Genomic DNA, 23,477 nt, shown 5'->3' with positions numbered 1-23,477 from the left:
CCGGAGAGCAGCCCGGAACTACGACTCCCAGCAAGCCCGGCGGCGACCCTCGGCCCCGGCCCGCCGCCGGAAGTGCGGATCGAGCTTCCGGCGGCGGCGCGGGGGTGGACCCCGCGGTGTCAGTGGCGGCCGGGGCCTTCGGCCGCACCCACTGCCGCCCGAGCCTGGAGCCGCGAGCCACCTGGGCTGTAAGGCGGAGCGGGTGCGAGGGGCCGCCCGGGTCCCCGCCCCTCCCGGGCCCGCTGCTGCCGGGCCGCCGGCGGTGCTCCAGGCCCTCAGGGCCCCGGGCGGGGCGTGCGCGCAGACCCGGCTTCGGGGGCGCTGCCCCTGAGACCTCTGCCTGTTTCCTCTGCGCAGAGGCGGCCTCGCCGCGTCCCTGCCCACCATGGCCAAGCCTACGAGCAAAGACTCAGGCCTGAAGGAGAAGTTCAGGATTCTGTTGGGACTGGGAACACCGAGGCCAAACCCCAGGTCAGCAGAGGGCAAGCAGACCGAGTTCATCATCACGGCGGACATCCTGAGAGTGAGTGAGCTGCCGGGCAGGTTGGCTGGCATGCGGCTGGCGCGGGGCTGGGGAAGCCTGTCCGCCTATCCTTCCGAGGATCAGGAAGGCAGGACGATGAGGACCTGGTCCAGCACGCGTGAGCTCGTACCCAGCTGTCGATGCAGGGAGACCTACTTGACCAGGTGGCCTAAGCGTTGCAGTCGTTTGCACAGGTGATTAGGGCTATGGCCAGGTGTTGCCAGGTGTTAACCGTAACCTGAGCTCCTGGCACTCGCAGGGCTCCGTTTTCTGGCGTGTGTTTGATCCCCTCTCCCGCATCCCGGCACCTGTGTCTCATACACGCTGTGTCTGCGCTCGTAAAGTTTCCTGTTGGGAAACAACCAAAACGTTCATCAGCTGGTGAACAGATGACACGTGATCACGTCCGCACCGTGGAGCATTGTTTGGCAAAAAAGGAAAGGAATGAAGTATTGACACGTGCCGGAATGTGGATGAACGCTGAAAACGTGCTAAGCAAAAGGAGCCAGGCGCAAAAGCCCCCACGTAACGTGTGATTCTATTTCTATGAAATGTCCACAATAGGTAAATCCACAGAGATGGAAAGTAGATCAGCGTGTCTCAGGGTTTGAAGGGATGGGGAGGTGGTGAGTGCTAATGGGCGTGAAGTTTCCCTTTTATGTGATGGAAATATTCTGGAATTAGTGGAGCTGGTTGCAAGCCATTGTGAATATGCTACAAGCTACATGGTACAGGTTTAAGTTGTCCAAAGAGCTAATTTTGTTACGTGAACGTTATCTTAATAAAAAGAAACGTGGGATCCCTGTATGGCACAGCAGTTTAGCGCCTGCCTTTGGCCCAGGGCACGATCCTGGGGACCCGGGATCGAATTCCACGTCGGGCTCCCGGTGCATGGAGCCTGCTTCTCCCTCTGCCTATGTCTGTCTGTCTCTCTCTCTCTTTCTCTCTGTGTGACTATCATAAAATTAAAAAAATAAATAAATAAATAAAAAGAAACGTGAAAAAGAGAAGCAGAGTGTTCTCAGCTGAGACGGGGCCATAAACCCTGGTGATCCCCGATTGCAGAAAGATCCGCGGCAAGTCTGCAGCGTGGAGACGCGCTACGATCCTCAGGGTGGTCTGTGACTGGCGGTTCAGGAGCCCTGTTGCCTGAGCGCTGGCCCCTTTTCTCCCTTTGTCTCTCGCCAGGAGCTGAGTGTTGAATGCGGCATCAACAATCGCATCCGGGTGATAGGGCAGATCTGCGAAGTTGCAAAAACGAAGAAATTTGAAGAGGTAGGTCCGCCTCATTTGACTGCTGTCGAGGAGTCTGACGGCTCTTTCTAGGAGCCGGGTTGGCAGCTGCCTGCTGGCGCTAACTCACGCTCCATTTTAGGGACGCTTAACCTGCATCTTAGTGATGGGGAAGCTTCTGCAAATGCGCTGAGCCCAACCCTTTGGGGTCCATCACATGCAGGGGTGGGGAGTAGAGGGATGAAGCTTTTCCCGGCAGTTCCGACAAAGTGTTTGTAGTGACTTGCAGAAAGCCGTGCTCACTGGTCTTTTCGTGTTACAGGGAAGGTAAGGGTACATCAGGAAGCTGTTTGACTCCAGGCTTGCCCTTTCTGGTATCTCTTTGGGAGTGGTGTCTGGCTGGTGTCATCGAGTAGCCCCACAGACGTGAGCGTGTTTATTTCGGGCAGGTGTTTGCAGGCCCTCTCCGGGCATCTCGAAGACAGACCAGGAAGTGGTCCTGAGATCACCTGCAGGGCTCTGCTCTAGCCTGGCCCCCAGCTCGTATGGGCAACTTGGGAGGGGACATAGAGCGAGCGGATTGGGATTTGCTAAGGGGGAGGGGAGAGCATGCACGACATCGCAGGTCACCTGAAACATGCAGGCTCTATGGTATCAAGGGTAGAGGCGAGGGTAGGCACCCATGTCTGTAAAGTTGCCTGTGTAGGTACAGGAGGGGGGCCTCGTGGCCGATGGACAGGTGAGCCTGAGAGGCTGTCAGAGTCCACCGGGTCTGTGTCTGCATCTTGTCAGGGGTTACGTTGTGTCACCAGGAGTGTTGTGCATGGGACAAAGGAGGTGAAAGTTCCAGAGTATCCTGAACACGGTCAGGTTGTTGGTCAGGCAACATTTAAAGGACTTTTTAGTTCCTTCTTGGGAAAAGTGAGCCCAGGAAAGATTGAGTGGTCTGAACACCCAGGTTGAAGGGGGCATGGGATGGTTAACGTGAAGAAAAGGTGGCATGAGAGACTGATTCGAGGTGGCTGTGGGGAACAGGACCCAGCTACCCCCTGGGTGTGGGACTTAGCAGAGGCAGATTCCAGAAGGCCATGCGAATTCTGGGCAGCACAGGCGCAGCAGACGTGTGGTGTGCTTCCAACAGCGGGAGGCCAGGGCAGTGGGGTTTCTGTGTCAGGCTGCAGACCCAGGGACCGCCTGGTCCTGAGACTCTTTCAGTGGCTTTCTTCCCCAAGTCTGAGCCAGCCCCCAAGGGGGACCCCTGGCCAACCTCTGCGGGGCAGCCAGAACAGCTCCCCTGGCCCGCTGCCCCCCAGCCTGTAGCCAGGACCTGCGTGGGTTTGAAGTAGTTTGGAGTCATTCCCCTCGTCAGGCTCAGGGTCATGGGGGCTGTGACGGGTCCACGGGGGCGGGGGCGGTGGGGGGGGTGCTCTGGGGAGGGAGTTCTATGAAGAAGTGTCCTGCTCCGTCATTGGCTCGTGGTGCTGAGCCTCGAGTCGAGGGGGCCAGCATGCCTTCACCGCTGTTCTTCTTTGCCGGCGGCAGCATGCAGTAGAAGCACTCTGGAAGGCCGTCGCGGACCTGCTGCAGCCGGAGCGGCCCCCCGAGGCCCGGCATGCGGTGCTGGCGCTGCTGAAGGCCATCGTGCAGGGGCAGGTAATGGGCGGCGGGGTCGTGCGCTGGTGGAGCTGGGCTGGGCATGAGGGGTGGTCCCGGGGGGCCGTAGACAGCTGGAATGTGCCCCGCAGCCTCGGACCCTGGTGGGAGTCACTGAGCCTCCGCCTCCTCTCCTGTAGAATGGGAATGCCTATTGTTCCTTCCTCCTCTGGAACATCTTGGGGAGTAAATGAATCCGTTCATGCAAAACAATGGGGGACGTGCCCACCACGAGAGATGGGTGGTTCCCCAGTCCTGCTGCCCTCATGCCCCTGCCCTGGGCCTCTGCCTGTGGCTCCCTGTGCGCCAGACTCTGGCCATGCTGCTCTGAGCTTCTAGAACCGCAGGTGGCCTCTCCGTTCCTGCTTGGGAGGCTCCCTTCCCTCTTGTCCACACCCCTGCTGCTCGGAGAGGCCTGTCCTCTTTTAGTGCAGTCAGACCATTTTTGTTCTGGTGGACAAGAGGATGTCTGTTCTTGTCCAGGAGCCCTGGGAGGGCTGGCACTGCATTGTCCCTGCTGTGTCCACTCCGTGCCCAGAGCTCCCACACAGTAGATGCTGCACACACGCACACCCCTTATCTGGAGCCCCACACGTCGGGACGTGCCCGACGTGTCCCTCACAGTTCCTGTGGGAGGGATAAGGGAGCCCACTGTACTTCTTGGACTGCTCACAGCTGGTCCGGGTTGCTGGCAGGACTAAAGGAGCGCCTCTGTCTGCAGGGGGACCGCCTGGGCGTTCTCCGGGCTCTGTTCTTTAGGGCCATCAAGGATTACCCCGCTAATGAAGACCTCCATGAAAGACTGGAAGTTTTCAAGGCCCTCACGGACAATGGGAGACACATCACCTACTTGGAAGAAGAACTGGGTGGGTGCCACATTGGTGTGTGAGGTTTCTCTGGCCTGGGGTGTCCCATTTAACCCGGAGGCGCCAGAAGGCCGCCGGGGTGCAGAGGATGTGCTGCAGGTCACGGGGATGGCCTGCAGGGGGCGCGGCACCATGAGGTCCTGCTCACGGAAGTGCCAACCAGAGCGGCTCCTGGGGAGCCTGTTAGAGACAGACAGTCCTGGGCTCCAGCCCAGACTTGCAGTCTCAGAATCCCTGCGGAGTGAGACCGCCTGGTGGGCAGCAGGTGGTCCGAATCCTGCTGTAGGGAGAGCATGCTGGCGACCCAGGTGTCAGCCTGTGCTTTATCTGGGGCGCCCTGAGGTTTCTGGAGGTGGGGCACCCCACTGTGTCTTCTTCATGGGCCTCTCTGTGCCCCAGGCCTGACCTCCCAGCTCTCCCCTTGGCTGGCCTTCCTCCCTGTTGTCCCGATGGGGTGACGTATCCGTGGGTCTTGAGATTCCATGTCATGGCTGTGGGCGCAGGAAGAAGGACTTCTGGGGCCCTGAGATGGGCCTCAGCTGGCCGCCTGGCTCTGACAGGTGCTCACTGGCTGACTGCCCAGGTTTCTAAGGCTTTTTGGCCAGTGGCCAAGTGTGGCTTCTGTCTCTGTTGAGACAGTGTCAGGGAGGGGTAGGGGGCAGGAATCTGCATCTAGACACGTGCCCGGGGATGCTTGCCCAGCCCAGGCCTGGGGCCCCAGGCTGCCCCTCAGCCTACACCCCCTCAGCGCATCCTGGGGGCTGTACGTGCCACAGTCCATGACAAGCTGACCCGCTGGGGCTCCAGCGGAGCCTCCGTCGGCCTGTGCGTGGGGTCCGCTGACAGGACAGCAGTGGGGGAGCTGCGGTGTTCTCCTGGGGAGGAGGTGAGTAGACAGTACAGTGCCCTCCTCCTCTTCCCCCTCAGCTGGGTTTGTCCTGCAGTGGATGGACATCGGCCTGTCCTCCGAATTCCTCCTGGTGCTTGTGAACTTGGTCAAGTTCAACAGCTGTTACCTGGATGAGTACATTGCATCAATGGTCCAGTAAGAAGAGTTCCAATCACGTCCCTCTGGTGGTAGTCGTGCTCCTTGGGCACCGCATGTAGCTCCGCGGCGTGGATAAAGCTGTTGACATCAGCAAGCAAACGGAGAAGCTGGGAGCAGCGTGGCTGCCTCTTGCTCACGTTCATAGAACGATAGCGTTTTCTTTCTTACAGACCCATAACGTTAGCTAGCGCTTCTTATTATCTCTGGGGCCGTTCTTTCAAACGCTGCGGAAGGCGTGAGGGCAGGGGCTGGGCCTTGCTGGTATTGCATAGCCAGCACTGAGCAGCGGTGGCCCAGAGCGGGCACCTGCCTGTCTGGGGGTGAGTGGAGCTCAAAGGGGGTCAAGCCTCTTGCTTGATGATTGTAGAGTCACCAGAGCGTGATGTGTGGCCATGCGGCTTCTGGGAAAGCTCCCTCTGACTTTGCCCTTCCTCCACCAGCATGATCTGCCTGCTGTGCGTCCAGACTGTGTCATCCGTGGACATAGAGGTTTGTAGCTGGTCCTCCCCGGGGACGGTCCCTCTCATCCTCCTCCTGGGCAGGCCTGGTCGGGGGTGCGTGAGACCCGGGGCTCTGGGGTCTAGCCTCGCACTGCCTTTCACTGGTCGTGGGGCCCCGGGCTGGTGGCTCTGCCTCCCTGGTGCTCAGGGCTCTGCAGTAAGTGGTTGGTTGGACGACCTCTGCCAGTGGGGTCACAGTTCAGGATGGCGTGAGCCTCCGTGACAGTGGTGCTCGCCCCCTCTGGTTCTCTGGAAGGCTGCTTCGGCAAGGGGGAGGGGCGACAGCAACCAAAGCAGGGTGGGAGGGAGGCTGTGGGTGTCCCCTTGCTGCGGGCGGGAGGCGGGGTAGGACTGGCGTGACCCTCGTCCCCCCCACCAGGTCTCCCTGCAGGTGCTGGACGCCGTTGTCTGCTACAACTGCCTGCCGGCCGAGAGCCTCCCCCTGTTCATTGTCACTCTGTGCCGCACCATCAATGTGAAGGAGCTCTGTGAGCCTTGCTGGAAGGTGGGGGTCTAGGCCTTGCTCTGGAGGCTTCTTCCCTCCAGGGTGATGTTAAAAGCACGTAGCTGGGACGAGGGCCGTGTTGTGAATGGCCAGGGTGAATGGCCGTGTGTCCTGCTGAGGGGAGCCCAGTAGCATTTTCCAGTTTCCAGGTGGCTGAGCTGAGGCCAGGGTTTTGGCATTTTGAAAACTCCGGGTTTGGGAGGGGGTGGCGGAGAGCCGGCTGGACGTGGAGGGCTTCTGGGCGATGGTGGCACGAGGCTGGCCCCTGGGTCCCGGGCCGGTATCTGCCCCTCTCTCAGGGCGGTACATTTTGTTTCCCAGCTGATGCGGAACCTGCTGGGCACCCACCTGGGCCACAGTGCCATCTACAACATGTGTCGCATCATGGAGGACAGGCGAGTGTGCGCGGGTTCGGGGCACGGGTCGGCTGCCACCGAGGCTCCTCCAGGAGGCTTGCAATGTGGGCCCATGCCCGGTGGGGGTAGCCGAGAGCTTTCTGTCCCTTTGGGGTGGCTGCTCCAGAAGCCTGCTCTGCAGCTACAGCTATGTGCTCTGTGCCTGATTCCTGTGCTCTCCTCCTGCTGTGAAGTCCGGACATTCAGTGCTGAGCCCCATAAGCCCTCCCACACTCGGACCTCCTCCAGGGGGCCTGTGTCAGCGCGGACACTGGTAGGAGGCCCGAGGCCTCCTGTCCCACGGCCAGACCATCACAGGTCCTGTTGCTTCTGCCCCTGAGGGTGGCTCAGGGCTGTGCACTCCTAGGGCCAGCCCCCTGGGCCCCCACGCTCTCCTTGCTGGTCTCCTGCACCTGCTCCTGAGCTCCTGGCATCCACTCCACGCAGCAGCCACATGACCTTTTCCCACCACTCATCTGACCGTGGCACCATTTGCTCGGAGCCGTGATGGCTTCCCCTGCCCTGAGGATCAGAACCACAGTGCCCAGCATGGCAAGGCCCGGGCAGCCAGCCCTGCCTCAGCCTGTGGGCCTCCCACCTGTTCTAGCTGCTGTGCCAGCCACCCAAGGCCTCTGCACACACCTGCTCCCCTGGCTGGCACGTCCTTCTGCTGTGCTCATTTGTCTGAGCGTGTGCTGATATAGCATGGTTGCTCATTTCCTGAGTGCCCTGGGGAGGTTATCCTTATGGCCCTGGGCTCTCGTTCTTTGCTGTAACGTGAGGGAAGCATCTGACATCTCTTTACATGGTTCTTTGGTTCACATCCGTGCTTCCTAGACCTCGAGCACCATGAGGCTGATGGCTTGCTTTTACCTCGTGCCCTGGCATCTGACACGGCCCTGCGGCAGCAGGACTGACTGTGGCGGGAGTGCATGAGTGGATCGGGTCGTTGCTCAGGCCCGGGTCCCCTGCCCACTGCCTCTTCCCTAGCTTTGCCTCTGCCCATGAGAGCAGGGAGCTCAGGGAGGTGGTGTGGGCTCCGCTGACATGTGGTCTTGCTGTGGATTGCTTTTAGAGCCTACATGGAAGATGCCCCACTGCTGAGAGGGGCTGTGTTCTTTGTGGGGATGGCCCTTTGGGGAGCACACCGACTCTACTCTCTCAAGAACTCCCCAACGTCTGTGTTGCCGTCATTTTATGAGGTGACTTGGTTTGTGTGCCACAGAGGCTGGCGGGGTGGGGGGCCCACAGCACTGGGGGGCTGAGTGCAGGCCTGTGGGCAGCGAGGCCTTGCTTTGCAACTCGGGGACAAGGTTTAGGACCCTTGGTTCTATCTTCAAGCAAATGTTCTATTATATGAATTTCATCTTCTGCGGATGAACATTAGAACTGCTCAAGATTCTCGCAGAAGGGGCAGCCCTGGTGGCTCAGCTGTTTAGCGCCGCCTTCAGTCCAGGGCATAATCCTGGAGACCCGGGAGCGAGTCCCACGTCGGGCTCCCTGCATGGAGCCTGCTTCTGTCTCTGCCTCTCTCTCTCTTTCATGAATAAATAAATAAAATCTTTAAAAAAGAAAAAAAAAGATTCCCGCTGGGGATGGTTTCATTTTGTTAAGTGCTAGTCTTGCTCTTGCTCTATAGCAAGGCCAGAGATGTAGCATGTGTGCCTGGGAGCTGCCCAGGCTGGAGCCACTGGTTCTTCCTGCCAAGCTCCTGCTTTGTGGCAGTGGAGCAGGGAGCGTCCAGGTTCTGCTAGGCTGGTGAGCCGGTGGCCCAGAATCTGCCGTGAACAGTCCGGTCCGGCAGAGTCCAGTACTTTTTTTTTTTAAATTAATTGTTTATTTATTTCTGAGAATACACAGGAGAGAGAGAAGCAGAGACACAGGCAGAGGGAGAAGCAGGCGTCATGCAAGGAGCCCGACGTGGGACTCGATCCCGGGTCTCCAGGATCAGGCCCTGGGCCAAAGGCGGTGCTAAACCGCTTGAGCCACCTGGGCTGCCCGAGTCCAGCACTTTGAAGCCAGTGTAGAAAGCGTGTTTCTGGGCTCCTAAGATAGTTCTATGGCCCCTGAGATCCGTGTGGGGAGCAAGCCCCTCCAAGGCATCTCGTGCTCGGCTCTGAGGGCCGTGGGATGGGGCTTGCTGGGCAGCAGTGGGAAGCGGCTGACCACTGTGTGTTCTCTGGGTCTCTTGTTCTAGGCCATGACCTGTCCGAATGAGGTGGTGTCCTATGAAATCGTCCTCTCTATAACCAGACTCATCAAGAAGTACCGGAGGGAGCTGCAAGCTGTGACCTGGGACATCTTACTGAACATCATGGAGCGCCTCCTGCACCAGCTCCAGGTGAGGCACCGGGAGGGCCTCGACAGCGGGCTGGCAGGCCCACCTCACCCAGAGGAGGCCCCCGCACCGCGCACTCTGACTCATGTCTGCATCCTCCCACCGGTCAGTACAGGGGGCCGGCCTTCACAAGGCCGCTCTGGGGTTTGGAGCAGCAATACCTAGGGGGGCTTGGGGGCAGGGCTGGCGGTTCTCAAGACCAAGAGTCATACACACTTCCCCTTTGTGGCCTGGGAGTGGACCCTGGAGATAGTTCCCAGCACATCCAGGATGCTGCCCGTGGCTTTGGCGTAGCTTCGGAGGAAGTACTAGCCACGATAGGAAGGAGGACATGGTGGCCATGCAGGGGTGCAGACAGATGAGGCTGCGTGTAGCATGGGCTTGGGGCTGGGTCTCCCGGGGCACTGGGGTGGCCAATGTGCACAGCCAGGCCAGTGGGCGGAGGATTGGAACTCAGCAGGGACCAGCCTCTTGTCGCTCAGTCTGGCTCCCCAGGCTAGCTTCCTCCTGGGGCGGCAGGCTGGGTGGTCACAGCCCTGAAGCCTCTAGAAGATGCTTGAGCCTGGGGGAAGCGTGAACGTGCTCAAAGTCAGTCCCTTTGGGGCCTGCTGGGTGGGCATAGCGGGACTCCCTGGGGCCCTCCCTCCCCGGATGAGTGAGAGCAGCCTGGCTGCTGCCTCCCCCCACCCCGTGTCCCAGCGGGAAGGCCTGAGCGGTGTCTGGAGGCAGTTCGTGTGAGCTCAGGGCTCTGAGACTGAGTCCTTGAGGGGAGTGGATGTCACTGTGTTGCAGACCCTGGACAGCCCGGAGCTCAGAACCATCGTGCACGACCTGCTGACCACAGTGGAAGAGCTGTGTGATCAGAATGAGTTCCACGGCTCTCAGGAGAGATACTTTGAGCTGGTTGAGCGATGTGCAGACCAGAGGCCGGTAAGACCTCTGCTCCCCCGGCTTGGCGGGGCCTTTGGTGCTCCTGCTGGGGGGTTTAGGTCAGGCTGCTGGGCAAGCGGCTGTGGGTCTGGAACTGCTCTCCTTGAGTTTGAACCAAAGGGCTAGGGGATCCCTGGGCGGCGCAGCGGTTTGGCGCCTGCCTTTGGCCCGGGGCGCGATCCTGGAGACCCGGGATCGAATCCCACGTCGGGCTCCCGGTGCATGGAGTCTGCTTCTCCCTCTGTCTGTGTCTCTGCCTCTCTCTCTCTCTCTCTCTCTCTGTGACTATCATAAAATAAATAAAGTTAAAAAATAAAAATAAACATTTATATGAACCAAAGGGCTGGCAGGCTTCTGCTTTGCTGGGGTGTGTGCTGTGGCAGGGAAGTCTGCCGGGCGTCAGCAGGCCAACTGCATGTGGGTCTGTTAGGGACGGTGCTAGCCTAACCGGCAGCTCCCTCCCACCTGCACGGGGGAAGGTGCTGCCGGCTGCGTGGAGACTTATTGCCTGGTGCGTCTGCTCACCAGGTGGCATGGAGTGCTTGTGCCAGCAACGCACAGTCTGATGCCAAGGCTTTCGTGTGGGTTTTTTTTTTTTTTTTAAAGGTTTTATTTATTTATTCACAGGAGACAGAGAGAGAGAGAGAGAGAGAGAGAGAGAGAGAGAGACAGGCAGAGGGAGAAGCTGGCTCCCTGCAGGAAGCCTGATGCGGGACTCGGTCCAGTGTCACTCCCTAGGCTAAAGGCAGACACCCAACCGCTGAGCCACCTGGGCGTCCCTTATGTGGTTTTTTTTTCCTTTTAAAGATTTTATTTATTCATGAGAGACAGAGACAGAGAGGCAGAAACACAGGTAGAGGGAGCAACAGGCCCGATGCAGGGAGCCCGGTGTGGGACCTGATCCCAGGTCTCCAGGATCAGGCCCTGGGCCAAAGGCGTCACTAAACCTCTGAGCCACCGGGGCTGCCCCCTTGTGTGGGTTTTTAAATGAATTCTTACTCTTCCATTGGAGCCTTGGTCATGCGCTCTGCCCACCTTGCCTGGCCTATCTGGCGTCCCTGAGCAGCTGGGGCCAGCAGCACGGGGCATGAGCGTAGGAAAACCTTCTCGCGGGCAGAGCCGCTCATTAACGCCAAGCTGTTTCTGTCTCCAGGAGTCTTCCCTCTTAAACTTAATAACGTACCGGGCTCAGTCGATCCACCCGGCGAAGGACGGCTGGATTCAGAACCTGCAGTTACTGATGGAGAGGTTCTTCAGGTAGGGAGCCTTCGGGGGCCTGGAGCTGGGGCCTGGTCAGTCAGGCTCCTCCTCTCTCGTCCTTTGAAGGAGCAGGTGCAGGCTGGTTTTCCAGTAGGACGGAGTCCTCTGAGGCCCCTGCGCATCTTCTTGTGGAGCAGGCGTCTGGGAATACGCTGTCTCTGAGGCCTGAGCTCCCTGCCCCACCACCCCATGTTTGGTGTGGGTGTTGGCGAGCTGGGCCTCACCTGCCGCAGAGGCGAGCGGGCCTGGGCTCGGGCTGCCGGGCAAGCCGGGGCCTGGTGGAGGATGAGGTGGCCCGTTGCCCACGCGGCCCCAGCAGGTGTGCCCTGCCCCCAGGAATGAATCTCGCAGTGCTGTGCGCATCAAGGTGCTGGACGTCCTGTCCTTCGTGCTGCTCATCAACAGGCAGTTCTATGAGGTGCGGGTCCTGGTGGGGGTGCGGAGGGCGCATGCCCTGGGGGTAGGGGGCTCGAGGGTGGGCTCTGCGAGCCTCCAGGGTCTGCCCTGGACTCAGGGTCCCACAAGCGCCCCTCTGTGGCCGGCTCCCTGTTCGTGCACTGGGGCCTTCCTTCCTCCAGGCCCCTGCTGGGCCATGAGCCTCTGTTCCCACCCCCCACCCCGGGATCTCGGGCCAGCTCAGGGCCTAGAACAGAGCTTCTGAACAGAGTCTCATGTGGGGACATTTTCTTTTTACTTTTGTGATCACACTCTCTGGTTCCGGCTCGACCACGGTGGTGCCAGGCCTGGCCTGCCTCTCTTCAGCCCATCCTTTCCTTGGGCTGTGATCAGAGTCTATGCTTTAGAAACGTTTGTGTGCCCTTTCCTCTGGGAGATGCACCTCAGGCTCTGTGTGGTGCTTCAGGGTGGCCTCCCTGGCATCTCCGGTGTTCCCAGCACTTGTCTGCCCACTGCTTCCCTCTTAGCCTGCCTTTTTTCCTGCATCTCTGTTCCTTGGAATCCAGCTCAGTGTTGCCTCTTCCAGGAAGCCCCTCTGGGTTCTCAGCTCCCTCATGGAAGGGTCCATCTTGTCCTGCTCTCTGCTGCTGTAGAGCTTTCTACCTGCCCCTGAAAGCTCTTGTCATGCTGCCTGTTACAACAGACCCCATGATGTCGGGGACAAGGTCTTCTGCCCCAGTGCACGCACACAGGGCCCCGCCATGTGGGATTGTTCCTGATGGTGACGTTGAGCGGGCTGGAGCGAGCCAGGACGCATGGGCCTGTGGGCCAGGGCCTGGGCTGGGCCACCAGTGGGCCGTGCAGAGCGCCCCTCTGGAGCTGCCCACCTCTGCTGCGCGAGGCTCACCTCCTCCGACTTGTGCTGCCACAGGAGGAGCTAATCAGCTCAGTGGTCATCTCACAGCTCTCCCACGTCCCGGAGGACAAAGACCCCCAAGTCCGGAAACTGGCCACCCAGTTGCTGGTGGACCTGGCTGAAGGCTGCCACACCCACCACTTCAACAGTCTGTTGGACATTGTGGAAAAGGTGAGGGCCGCAGAAGCGCGGGCTCTGGGTGCCTGGGCTGCCAGAGGGACCCCGGTTTGTGGCGAAGTCCCGCAGGCAGGCACCGTGGCCTCTGGGCCCTCCATCCCCGTTCTCTGCAGAGCGGTCGGCTGCATCTCAGGCAGGGCTCCCCGCAGCAAGGATGGCGTTGCCAGGGCTGTGGCCGGGTCTGCACTGTGGCTGATATATTTCTTTTAACTTTGAGATACATCATGTTTTGTGAGTGGTTTCTAGGTGCGTAAGGTGCAGCTCTTGCGAGACAAGAGAAAGCTTAGGGTCTGAGTGTTGCTGCCGCAGGGAGCCGTGAGCGGGGAGCTGAACGCCTTCCTTCTCTCTGCAGGTGATTGCCCGCTCTCTCTCTCCACCCCCTGAGCTGGAGGAAAGAGACGTGGCGGCGTACTCGGCCTCCTTAGAGGACGTGAAGACTGCCGTCCTGGGGCTCCTGGTCATCCTTCAGGTGGGCCTCTGCTTTTCTGGGAGGGTGTGCCAACCAGCTGCCTCTCAGAACGCTGCTCTGCAGGGACACGTCGCCGGGGAGACCTGGGCATTCATTGGGGGCCGCAGAGGGTGGCCTGGTGTTATCCTGACTGCTCGTCGCTGTGTGGGAAGCTGTTGAGGGCTGTAGGGCCAGTGTGCCCAGATATGCCCCGGGCCAGGCCACCCCCTCACCCTCACACAGCCACTGCGGCACAGAGGGCGGCCATCCATCCTGGCCCTGTGCTTGAGGGATGACGTTAACGGCTTTGTTGAGAGAGGTAATTCGTATATCGTAGGATTCATCTACTTCAGATGTGTAATTCAGTGGATTTTTCAGTATCTTCAGAGTTGTGTGGCCATCACTGCAGCTTTAGAATGCCTTCATTCCCCCAGAAGGAATTCCACACCCATTAGCAGTCCCTCCCCAGCCCCCCAGGGACCCCGGCCCCTGACAACCGCCAGGCCACTGCATCTCATGGATTTGTCTGTTCTGCACATTTCACAACCATGGACTCGGACAGTATGTGCTTGTGTGTGTCTGGCTTCTTCCTCTGAGCATCGGGTCTTCAAGGCTCACCTGTGTGGTAGCAGGTGTCAGGGCTTCACTTGTACGGACCCTAGTCCCATGTGTGGATTTGCCATATTTACATATCCGTTCATGTGCTGATGGACACCAGGTGTCCACCTTCTGCTACCGGGAACCCTGCTGCGGTGAACATCCGTGTGCAAGTGTCTGTGTGGACGGAGGGAGGTTTGTTTTTGTTCTTGGGTGCATAGGTATGAGCAGACTTGCTGGGTCAGATGGTAGCCCTGTGCTTACTGATTCAAGAAATGGCCAGGCGGTGTCTGCGGGGTCACTCCATCCCCAGGAGCAGTGTGTGTGGCTGCGCGTGCAAGGCGTCCTCACCAGCACGCCTCCCACTGTGCGTAAAACGGTGCTCACTGTGGTCTGATGAGTGTGATAAGCACCTGGTGAGGTGCCTGCTGGCTGTTTGTAGATCTTCTTTGGGGAAGTGTGTTCAGATCCGCTGCTCATGTTTTACGGAGGTCATCTGTTTTCTCGTTGAGCAGAGAGAGTACCTGGTGTATCGTGGGTGAGACTGTGGTCAGAGGGTTGGTGTGTGCTCTCTGTGCCGGGTTGCTGTGGCACCGTGCTCACTCTCCTGCTGCACGGCTGGCTTCCTGGGCACCCATGGGCCCTTGAGGGTCACTGGGGCTGTGGCCACCTCCCGTCACACCCCCGGCCAGCCTCCACCTGGGCCCTGCTGCTGGCCGCCCTGCCTCTCACTGATTTCAAAGTGTCACAGTGTCACTCACCCTCACTCGCCAGCGTCAGTATCATTTAGCATTTTTATTTTTTAAAGATTTTATTTATTTGTTCACGAGAGATGCACAGAGAGAGGCAGAGACACAGACAGAGGGAGAAGCAGGCTCCATGCAGGGAGCCCAATGTGGGACTCGATCCCAGGACCTCAGGATCACGCGCTGGGCCGAAGACAGATGCTCAGCCATTGAGCCCCCCAGGAGTCCCTATCAATTAGGATTTGAATCCTTTGCCTCAAACATTTCTGTCTGTAAAACATCTGAGGATACATAGTTTCTCATAGCACTTGCAAGTGATGGTTATTTCCTGGTGTGGAAGTTTGAAGTGTTTGCGGAAAGCTGGCCGGCCCCCCATGGCTCCCGTCACTAGTCCTCTGACGGGAGGAGCACAAGGGCCTGAGCAAGCCAGACCCCTGCCGCAGGGAAGCAGGAGGGTGGTCTGTCGCCCTCACTTGGATTCCAATGCCCCAGGAGCGGGAACCCCAGAACCAAGCTGTTTGCTGAGGCAAAGTCCCAGGCCAGGCGGTTTCATTGCTCATTTTACTTAATTAAAAAAATAATCTGTGTACCCGCTTGAAACTCGCAGGCAGCGTGGACGCAGCTCAGAGCTGGAATCCGTCCGTCCTTCCTGCCAGGTGCCCTGCTGCCCTTGCCGAATCAGCCCGAGCCTTGTGTCCAACTCCTTTTCCTCCTCCAATTTTTTTTTTTTTTTTTTTTTTGGTTAATATTTCTTTAAGAATAGCAGTGACTTAGGTTTTAAGGCCCTGCTGCTCGCCTCAGGAGTACCACAGACCACAGAGGGGTCCCTCTGGTTGTGGTTGGACTCCCTACTTCTGCTCCTGGCTGGCCCGTCCCACCCCACAGCCCCCCACCCCCACCCCCCCAGGGTCTCACCTGGCATCTCCTGGGCTCACCTGTCGGGAAGGTGGGGTAGGGAGGAGCTCACAGCAGGGATGGCAGCCCAGCAACTGGGTGGATGGCCCGCTGACAAGCCCCCTGCCCAGCACCCCGGGGCCTCACCTGTCCCTGGTCTGTCCTGCTCTGCCAGCGGCAGGGAGAATGTGCTTTCAGCTCATGGGTCATGTGGCACGTCCTGCTAAGTCGTGCACCATTAGACAGATTTTCCTGATGTATCAGCAGATTCTCTGTAATGGACATGAACGTGTTCCTGATTTTTTTTTTTGCCATAACCGAGAGTGTGCACGTGGAAGTATCTGTGGGATGAAGTCCCTGGGGCGGACTTAGTGGCTTGAAGGCTTACTGGTTCTAGAGAGCAGCAGCCACTCCAGAGAGCCCAGTCACTGCGGGGCTGCTGGTCCCTGTCCTGGGCTCCCTGGCTGCCTTTCAGCCTTCTGCCCTCCAAGTGACCGGCATGCTCTCTCTGTAGACCAAGCTGTACGCCTTGCCTGCCAGCCATGCGATGCGTGTGTATGAGACGCTCGTCAGCCACATCCAGCTCCACTACAAGCATAGCTACACCCTGCCCATCGCCAGTAGCATCCGGCTGCAGGTATGACGGGGCCGGGGGACTGTCAGCGGCTGTAGTCCTTCTGGCTGCACTTCAGGCTGTGGGCAGCTTCCTGGGGTCCTGGTGGTGACCACAGTGACCTCATGCCAGGGAGGTGGCCGGTGGTCCAGACCATCCCTCCCTCTGCAGTCTGTGTGCGTCCGAACCTGCCGGTCTGAGCCACGAGGCGGCCGGGGGCAGGGGTGGAGGCAGGACGACACCGCTTTCAGGTGGCGCACAGCCCTGTCTCCCCTGGGGCTGCCATTGTGGGTGTTGGCGCCAGGCTGAGTGGAGGTCACTGGGACGGGGGACCTGGTCCCTTCTAGAGCCTGTGTGTGGTGAGGCAGCCCCCGTCACCTGGGCAGCCCGGTTATGTGACCTGTCGTTCACTGGAGCAAGCGATGGGGCCTGAGCAGTCCTGTATTCTGGCCTTGGGGCCGGGTGGTGCTGCCCAGCCAGGGTGTGGGGTGTGCCCTCCCCGTGTCCTGGCCACAGGCCCAGCTGCCCTGGCATGAGGCCACACTGCGGCCCAGCCACAGCGGGAACTGCGCGCCTCCCTGGGCACCATGAATGCCTGTGTGGTTCCCCCCATGCTGCGGACACGGTGGGGTGGCACGTGTCTGCTGTCGGCGGGCAGGGCCTTTCCCAGGGATGCATGAGTGAGTGGACAGGCTGGCATCATCCTGGCTTTGCTGGATCTCTTTCTGTCCGCAGGCTTTTGACTTCCTACTGCTGCTGAGGGCCGACTCGCTGCACCGCCTTGGCCTGCCCAGCAAGGACGGGGCCGTGAGGTTCAGCCCTTACTGCGTCTGCGATGCCATGTGCGTGTCAGCCGTGCCCCCCAGCTCTGGGCTGCGGAGCCGAGGGGCGTCCCGCAGGGTCCCCGTGGCAGTGTGGGGTGGGCAGGGTGCCCGCAGCCTTGGCCTCAGTGCTCGTCTCACTCACTTCCATAGGGAGCCAGAGAGAGGCTCGGAGAAGAAGGCCAGTGGTCCCCTGTCACCTCCCACGGGGCCGCCTGGTCCTGCGCCCGCAGGCCCTGCCGTGCGGCTTGGCTCCCTGCCCTACTCCCTGCTCTTCCGTGTCCTGCTACAGTGCCTGAAGCAGGTGAGCTGCTGGGTCCCTCCGCAGCAGGTGGCAGGGTCCGCTGCTGGCCTTCACGGCATCTGCCCTGGGGTTACGCCGTTCTGCAGAGCTGAGCCTGGAGCGGAGGAGACACTCCTGCCTCTGGGAGGCGGATTGGGATGAGGTGGTCATGTGTAGACACCTGGAGTCATGGGAGGGTGTGCCTCGGGAGCAGAGACTCGCTGTGGGAGAGCAGGGGTGCGGTCAGCTGTGGTTGGGGGCACCTGGAGGGCCGGGTGAGGCCCTGAAAGGCAGGAGAGGCTCCAGGGGCAGGAACAGGCCGAGCCCGCAGGTAGGGTCGGTGTGGTCCCGGCCGCGGAGGTGTGGGGGTGGAGGCCTCCGCACAGGGTCTGAGGGGAGAGGCAACGTAGTCAATGTGTGGCACCGTGGGGCCGGACAGCGTGCGCTGGCCTAGGTCAGGCCTCCAGGCTGCAGGCAGGGAAGCGGCTTCCCGGGGGCACTAAAAGGGGCCGTGGGGCATGTCCCATGAGTTTCGAGGCCTCTGGGTCACAGGCGGGATCTGGGGAGAGGCTTGGAAGACTCACGGCCTTGGTGTCGCCCAGGCAGTGGCCTCCCTGATGAGGTGGGGAGGAGCTGGCAGGGAAGTTTTGGGGCTGGGGTGGCCACCACCACGTCCTCCTCGTTGCTGTGGCCCTGGGTGGCCTTAGGTCCTGCAGTGGACGTCTGGGCTCTGGGTCACTCAGGAGCACGTGCTGCTTTCCCTTTGAGCTGGGATGCAGGCTCCTCTCTTGCGGTCTCCGTGGGTGCCTGGGGTGGGCAGGTGTGGAGTCCCATGGCCCACTTGAGGGGGGGGGGGGACACTGGCTGTGTGGGTTGGGCCCCCCACCCCCGCTCACTTGGTGCCTGGAGGGCCCAGGACTGAACTTCCCCAGAGGAGCACGAGCTCCGGAGGTTGCAGAGACAGAGCGGGCCCAGAGGCCACTAGCTGCCCAGCTGCAAACCAGGCTGCAGGCCCAAGAGCACGTCGTCCCACCCCTGGGTGCACCCACCCCCTGACCAGCCCCCCCGACCAGCCCCTCTGCCTGCAGGAGGTGGACTGGAAGGTACTGAAGCTCGTGCTTAGCAAGCTGCCGGAGTCCCTGCGCTATAAGGTGCTCATCTTCACCTCACCCTGCAGTGTGGACCAGCTGTCCTCCGCCCTCTGCTCCATGGTGAGGCCGCCTCACGCGGCGGGGCCTTCCTTCCTCGCCTGCCAGGCCTATGGTGCCTTTGGGGCCCCTGCCCTTCCTTTCCCATGTGGGGGCAGGAGTCAGAGGCTGCAGCCAAGGGCTTGAACTCGCTACCCAAGGATGGTACTCTGAATCCTCCCCCTCCCTTCCTCGCTGGGGTCTCCGGTGCCTGTCAGGGTGGGCACCCTCTAGCGTGCCTGAAAAGGCAGACTCTGGGTCAGAGAAGGGAGTAGGAAGGCCCCCCTGGCTCCTGAGCCCTGCTTCCCCCTTGCCCTCGGCCACTTGGTGGTGGGCCCTGCCTTGTTGTCGGGCACGCTTCCTTCTGAGCTACCGTCTTTAGCTCTCAGGTCCCAGAACTCTGGAGCGGCTCCGAGGCACCCCGGAAGGGTTCTCCAGAACCGACCTGCACCTGGCTGTGGTCCCTGTGCTGACGGCGCTCATCTCTTACCATAACTACCTGGACAAAACCAGACAGGTACCAGGCGGGAGAGGGATAGGCCGGCCTGGGAGAGCTGGCGTTTGAAGTCTGGGCCACGGGACGTTGGCTTCCGCTAGACGGGCTGGGCCTTGTAGTCACCTGGGGGCTGCTGGGCCAGGACCAGGGGAGCTGGCTTTGCTTCCCCGTGTGGCTGCTGGACCCCTGCTGGCTGGCCCAGCCTGGAGCTGCAGACCCCGGCGTCTGCTGGCGCTCCTCAGTTGCATTCTGGGGGGTGCGGGCCTTGTGCTGCCCATCCACATGCAGCGGCATTTTTTCTTTCTGGAGCATTGCTTGCCTTCAGGACAAGTGCTAAGCGTCTTGGCAGAGCTGGGCCTCTTCTAAGAGACCAGCAGCAGGGCCTACGGTGCCTGACTTCCACCTGCCCGCACTTCTGCCATCAGCGGGCACATGGCAGCTCCTTGACTGCGCCGCTGGGCATGTCTGCTGCGGCTGTTCAAGTCCCGATGCCTCTTGGTCAGTCCACCTGAGTGGGTGAGGGAACTGCGGTCTTAGATGGGCTGGTCCGCTTAGGTCACAGCCAGCAGGGGGGCTGCGTGGATGGTAGTGGCATCGGGAGTGCACTCTGGGCATCCCGCCTCCTCCCCGGCTGCAGCGGCTCCTGTGCTGCTGGGCCTGCTGCCCCCTTCTGCCCTGTTGGACTGTAGTTTCCCTGAGAGCCCTGGAAGTCCAGGTGTTTCTGAGGGCTGGAGTGAGTACAGGAAACTGAAATCATCCGTGGGCCCTGAGGCCGCGGCCTGAGCTACTCCCCGTCTCCCGCTGGGTAAAGTTTGCTGTCTTCATTCAGGAAGCTGCCCCCAGGCATGCGTGCCCAGTGGCCTGCTGTGCCAGGCAGGACCACCCCATAATAAGGCCAGCCAGCTTGGGGAAGGAATCCCATAAGCAGAGGGGTCATGGGCCCAGCATGTCCTGGCTCCGGGGTCCTGCTGGCCCTGCTGGTTGGAAGTGTCAGGAGGCACCTGGCCAGAGCTGCCCCACTGTGTCGTCACCTCGGGAGGGGTCGGCTCCTGGTGCTATGCTGATTAGGGGTTCAAGGCCCTGGAGCAAGATGTCGAACCTTCCTAAGGCTCGGCCTCCCCTCTGTAAAACACGCTAGAGTGGGCTTGGGGAGACAAGGCCCTGGCTTACCAGACCCGAGCCTGTCTGCGGGCGGGGCGGGGTGGGGGTGGGGAGGCCGGCCTGAGGCACCCATGCCGTCCCACAGCGGGAGATGGTGTACTGCCTGGAGCAAGGCCTGATCTACCGCTGTGCCAGCCAGTGTGTGGTGGCCCTGGCCATCTGCAGCGTGGAGATGCCTGACATCATCATCAAGGCGCTTCCCGTCCTGGTCGTGAAGCTCACACACATCTCGGCCACGGCCAGTATGGCCATTCCTCTCCTCGAGTTCCTGTCAAGTAAGCGTCTGTCTCTCTGCTCGTCTTTGTGCGTTTGTGTGCACACACGCTTATGTGAGTGTGGAGTTGGGCCCCTGGGGCTGGGGCTGCACCCTGCCCACGGTCATTGTGCGGACCCTGACCTCATGTGACCCCTCTGGGTACAGCTTGGTGCAGCGTCTCCACGGGGTACCCGGGATGTGCTCTCTGTTGCCACAGGACCTTGAATGCTTTCCTTTATGGTTCATTTCTTATCCTGAGGGTCAATATTGTTATTTTATTGTTATTATTTTTTAAAGATTGTATTTATTTATTCATGAGAGACAGGCAGAGACACAGGCAGAGGGAGAAGCAGGTTCCCTGTGGGGAGACCGATGTGGGACTCGATCCCGGGACCCCAGGATCACGCCCTGTGCTGAAGGCAGACACTCAGCCACTGAGCCACCCAGCCGTCCCCTGAGGGTCATTTTAAACAGCACAGAAACCTTCCTGTTCCTTGGCTCCTGCCCTTGGCCTGGTTCTCACAGCTTCCTCTCCGTTCCCCTCTGCGCACACCACACCCTGGAGGGACTTCCAAGGGTTCAGGGTGCCTCGCCCACTCAGTGCATGCTCTTGCGTGTCTGGCCCTCAGCAGGGTGGGCGACAGGAGTGGAGCAGGGCCACTAGAACTTCTGCAGAGGGCCACATATGGCTTCTGCTGCATATTCTTGTTTTTTATAGCTTTTTAAAGACGTGAAAGGCATCTTTAGCTCACAGGTGACCCAGGGGGAGGCTGCCAGCTGGATTCGGCCTGGGGACATAGGTTCCTTGCCCTTGGAATACAGCGCCCAGGGTCAAGGAAAGGTCCTGTTCGAGGTCCTTTCAGAAGTAGCCCAGGCCCCCTCAGCGCTGTGTCTTGGTGTTGCAGCGCTGGCCAGGCTGCCCCACCTGTACAGGAACTTCGCAGCAGAGCAGTACGCGAGCGTGTTTGCCATCTCCCTGCCCTACACCAATCCCTCCAAGTAAGTGCTGCCCAGCCCTGCTGCCTGCGAGCTGGGCACGCCCAAGGCCTCTGCGTGCAGAAGTGGGGCCGCCGTGCTGGTCCTTGACCCAGAATGGGCCTCTCTTCTATGCGTGGCTCCAGGCACGGTGGTCTCGGGGCCCCGGTCGGGGCTGCATCACTTCCCTTCCTTCCTACAGGTTCAATCAGTACATCGTGTGCCTGGCCCATCACGTCATAGCCATGTGGTTCATTAGATGCCGCCTGCCCTTCCGGAAGGATTTTGTTCCTTATATCACTAAGGTAGGCCAGCAGACACCAAACTCCTTGTTAGGGTGGGACCCGTTTTGCCACTGGCTTCCATGGCCAGAGTGGGGTGACGGTCAAGGGAGAGCGGGATGGGTGTTACTGGGTGCGGTGCTTGCTGAGATACCATCCGCTGCAGGCGTGGGGGTGGGCCCCCCCGGCCCGTGGCTCAGGTCTGCTCCACCCTGCCAGGGCCTGCGCTCCAACGTTCTCCTGTCTTTTGATGACACCCCCGAGAAGGACAGTTTCAGAGCACGAAGCACCAGTCTCAACGAGAGGCCCAAGAGGTGTGGGCCTGCGGGGGGCGTGCCCAGTGTCAGGTTGGGCTGGGGCGGGGCTGTAAGCCTGTCCCGTCGCTGGCATGGTGCGTAGAGGGCCTGGGCTAAGCTGCTGCCCCGAGGCCAGCCAGTGGCGATGGGATGAGGCTCGGGCTCTCCCCCATGCGGACCGTGCTGGGCACTGGGGGTCTTGGTGTAGAGGCCGGGCAGGGCCTGGGAGGGCCCTTCACACCCATGTTTAGCTGGAGGAGCAGCTGTTCCCTGCCCAGCCAGGCCCGGTGGCCTGTGGGGTCCTGGAGCCCGGGGTTGGGCTGTGGCCAGGCCTGCCTGCATCCCGAGTGCAGACTCGCTGAGGAGGGAATTGGGATGCTAGGTGTAGGGCACCGAGGCCTGGGTCTGACTCCGCTGAATGAGCCAAGGGTTGCATCAGGGCAGCCGTGGCTCCTGAGAAGCTGAATCCCTGGCCTGGATGGGGACGAGCTCGGGGCCTTGCGGTCAGCCCAGCCTTGGGCCAGCGCCGCCCCTCCTGAGCTTGCTCTCCAGCCATTGCTGATCCGGGGGCTTGCTCCTCTGGACCACCGCGGCTGCTGGTACCAGATCTGAGCTGTGCTGGGCCTCGTGTCTTGTGTGCATCTCATACGAACGGCAGCTCCTCTTTCTGTCCCCATCTTTCTGCCCAAGCTTTTCAGTTCTCCCTTGGTGGGGATACGGCATTTTCCAGAATGACCAGGTCAGTGTGACCTAAAGTCGAAAGCTGGCTTCTCAAGCCCCCAGTAGCTGGGCGCCAGGGGCCTGGGGCTAAGAACCGGCCTTTTGAATGGCGACCTTTGGGGCCTCAGGGTGTGCTGGCCCCTGTGCGGGGTGGTGCTGGCCGCCCGTGGGGCCGGTGGGACGCCTGGTCAGCACAGCTGGAATCTGCCGTGTGGTGCGTTCCATCCACATTTAATTTGCACTGATGTTTTTTGTTTTGGTACCGTGCGTGAAGCCTTACTTTTTCTGTCATGTTTATAAGATGTATTTTCATGCATTTTTGTTTTCTGTTTCTTCCCCCTGCTAACTGGCCTCTGGCATGATTTTTTGTTCATCTCACCCGCGGGCTCTCCATCCTGACCCTGTGGCCTGTGACCTTTCCTCCTCATGCCTCCAATGGCTTGTTCTCCCTCCCGGGAGCTGGGCTCTCTGGGGCTTGGGCCTTCCTTCCTCACCTGGTAGTTTGAGGATAGCCAGACCCCCCAAACAAGGCTTGAATAACTCTCCACCCGTGAAAGAATTCAAAGAGAGCTCTGCCGCCGAGGCCTTCCGATGCCGCAGCATCAGTGTGTCTGAACATGTGGTCCGCAGGTAGTGGGCTCTGTCGGGCGGGGGGCCAGGCCCTGGAGCTTGGCCCGAGAGGTGGCGCTGCCAGGCGGGAGCACCCGGGTGGCGGTGCATGGGGCTGCTTGCATGACCTCGTCACCTGCCCACGCCCTCCCTGGCCAGAGCTGCAGGAGAGCCCGAGCGGCAGCCCTCGGTCCAGGGGAGCCTGGAGGTGAGGGGTGGAAAGGTTGCATTCTGTCCCCAAGCCTCATTCGAGCCCGGGCTGGCTGCATGGCATCCTCAGAAGCTGGCCCGGGAGCCCGAAGCAGGGCGGTAGCTCTGAGAAAGCCAGGCGTCCGGTGGCAGCTGCCTGCAGGC

At 60.4% G+C, this 23,477-nt stretch overlaps 1 protein-coding gene across 28 annotated transcripts in view; it reads left to right on the top strand.

Annotated features, from left to right (window-relative positions):
• The first annotated feature begins 9 nt into the window (after window positions 1–9).
• The window catches only part of TSC2 (TSC complex subunit 2), a 33,807-nt gene continuing 10,339 nt past the window's right edge, over window positions 10–23,477 (top strand). For 4 of the 28 annotated variants that reach the window (XM_072754034.1, XM_072754030.1, XM_072754032.1 and 1 more), the window contains exons 1-26: window positions 29–188; window positions 358–523; window positions 1,712–1,798; window positions 3,299–3,409; window positions 4,131–4,275; window positions 5,203–5,320; window positions 5,764–5,812; window positions 6,203–6,328; window positions 6,650–6,723; window positions 7,799–7,925; window positions 8,921–9,064; window positions 9,854–9,991; window positions 11,145–11,248; window positions 11,588–11,669; window positions 12,579–12,734; window positions 13,093–13,209; window positions 15,940–16,062; window positions 16,774–16,880; window positions 17,013–17,163; window positions 18,231–18,353; window positions 18,712–18,846; window positions 20,072–20,261; window positions 21,148–21,241; window positions 21,420–21,522; window positions 21,718–21,812; window positions 23,016–23,144. In XM_072754034.1, the coding sequence (XP_072610135.1) occupies window positions 386–523; window positions 1,712–1,798; window positions 3,299–3,409; window positions 4,131–4,275; window positions 5,203–5,320; window positions 5,764–5,812; window positions 6,203–6,328; window positions 6,650–6,723; window positions 7,799–7,925; window positions 8,921–9,064; window positions 9,854–9,991; window positions 11,145–11,248; window positions 11,588–11,669; window positions 12,579–12,734; window positions 13,093–13,209; window positions 15,940–16,062; window positions 16,774–16,880; window positions 17,013–17,163; window positions 18,231–18,353; window positions 18,712–18,846; window positions 20,072–20,261; window positions 21,148–21,241; window positions 21,420–21,522; window positions 21,718–21,812; window positions 23,016–23,144 (2,966 nt within the window). In that variant the 5' untranslated portion in view covers window positions 29–188; window positions 358–385. Of the gene's footprint in view, window positions 203–236; window positions 524–1,711; window positions 1,799–3,298; window positions 3,410–4,130; window positions 4,276–5,202; window positions 5,321–5,763; window positions 5,813–6,202; window positions 6,329–6,649; window positions 6,724–7,798; window positions 7,926–8,920; window positions 9,065–9,853; window positions 9,992–11,144; window positions 11,249–11,587; window positions 11,670–12,578; window positions 12,735–13,092; window positions 13,210–15,939; window positions 16,063–16,773; window positions 16,881–17,012; window positions 17,164–18,230; window positions 18,354–18,711; window positions 18,847–20,071; window positions 20,262–21,147; window positions 21,242–21,419; window positions 21,523–21,717; window positions 21,813–23,015; window positions 23,145–23,477 lie in introns of those variants that run through there. The other 24 variants (XR_012000666.1, XM_072754039.1, XM_072754043.1 and 21 more) reach the window with 15 other exon arrangements.

Source organism: Vulpes vulpes, chromosome 3 (genome assembly GCF_048418805.1).
Source record: "Vulpes vulpes isolate BD-2025 chromosome 3, VulVul3, whole genome shotgun sequence".
Classification (NCBI taxonomy): Eukaryota; Metazoa; Chordata; class Mammalia; order Carnivora; family Canidae; genus Vulpes; species Vulpes vulpes.
Note: the sequence above shows the minus strand (reverse complement) of the source record. Positions and strands in the feature narration are given on the sequence as shown.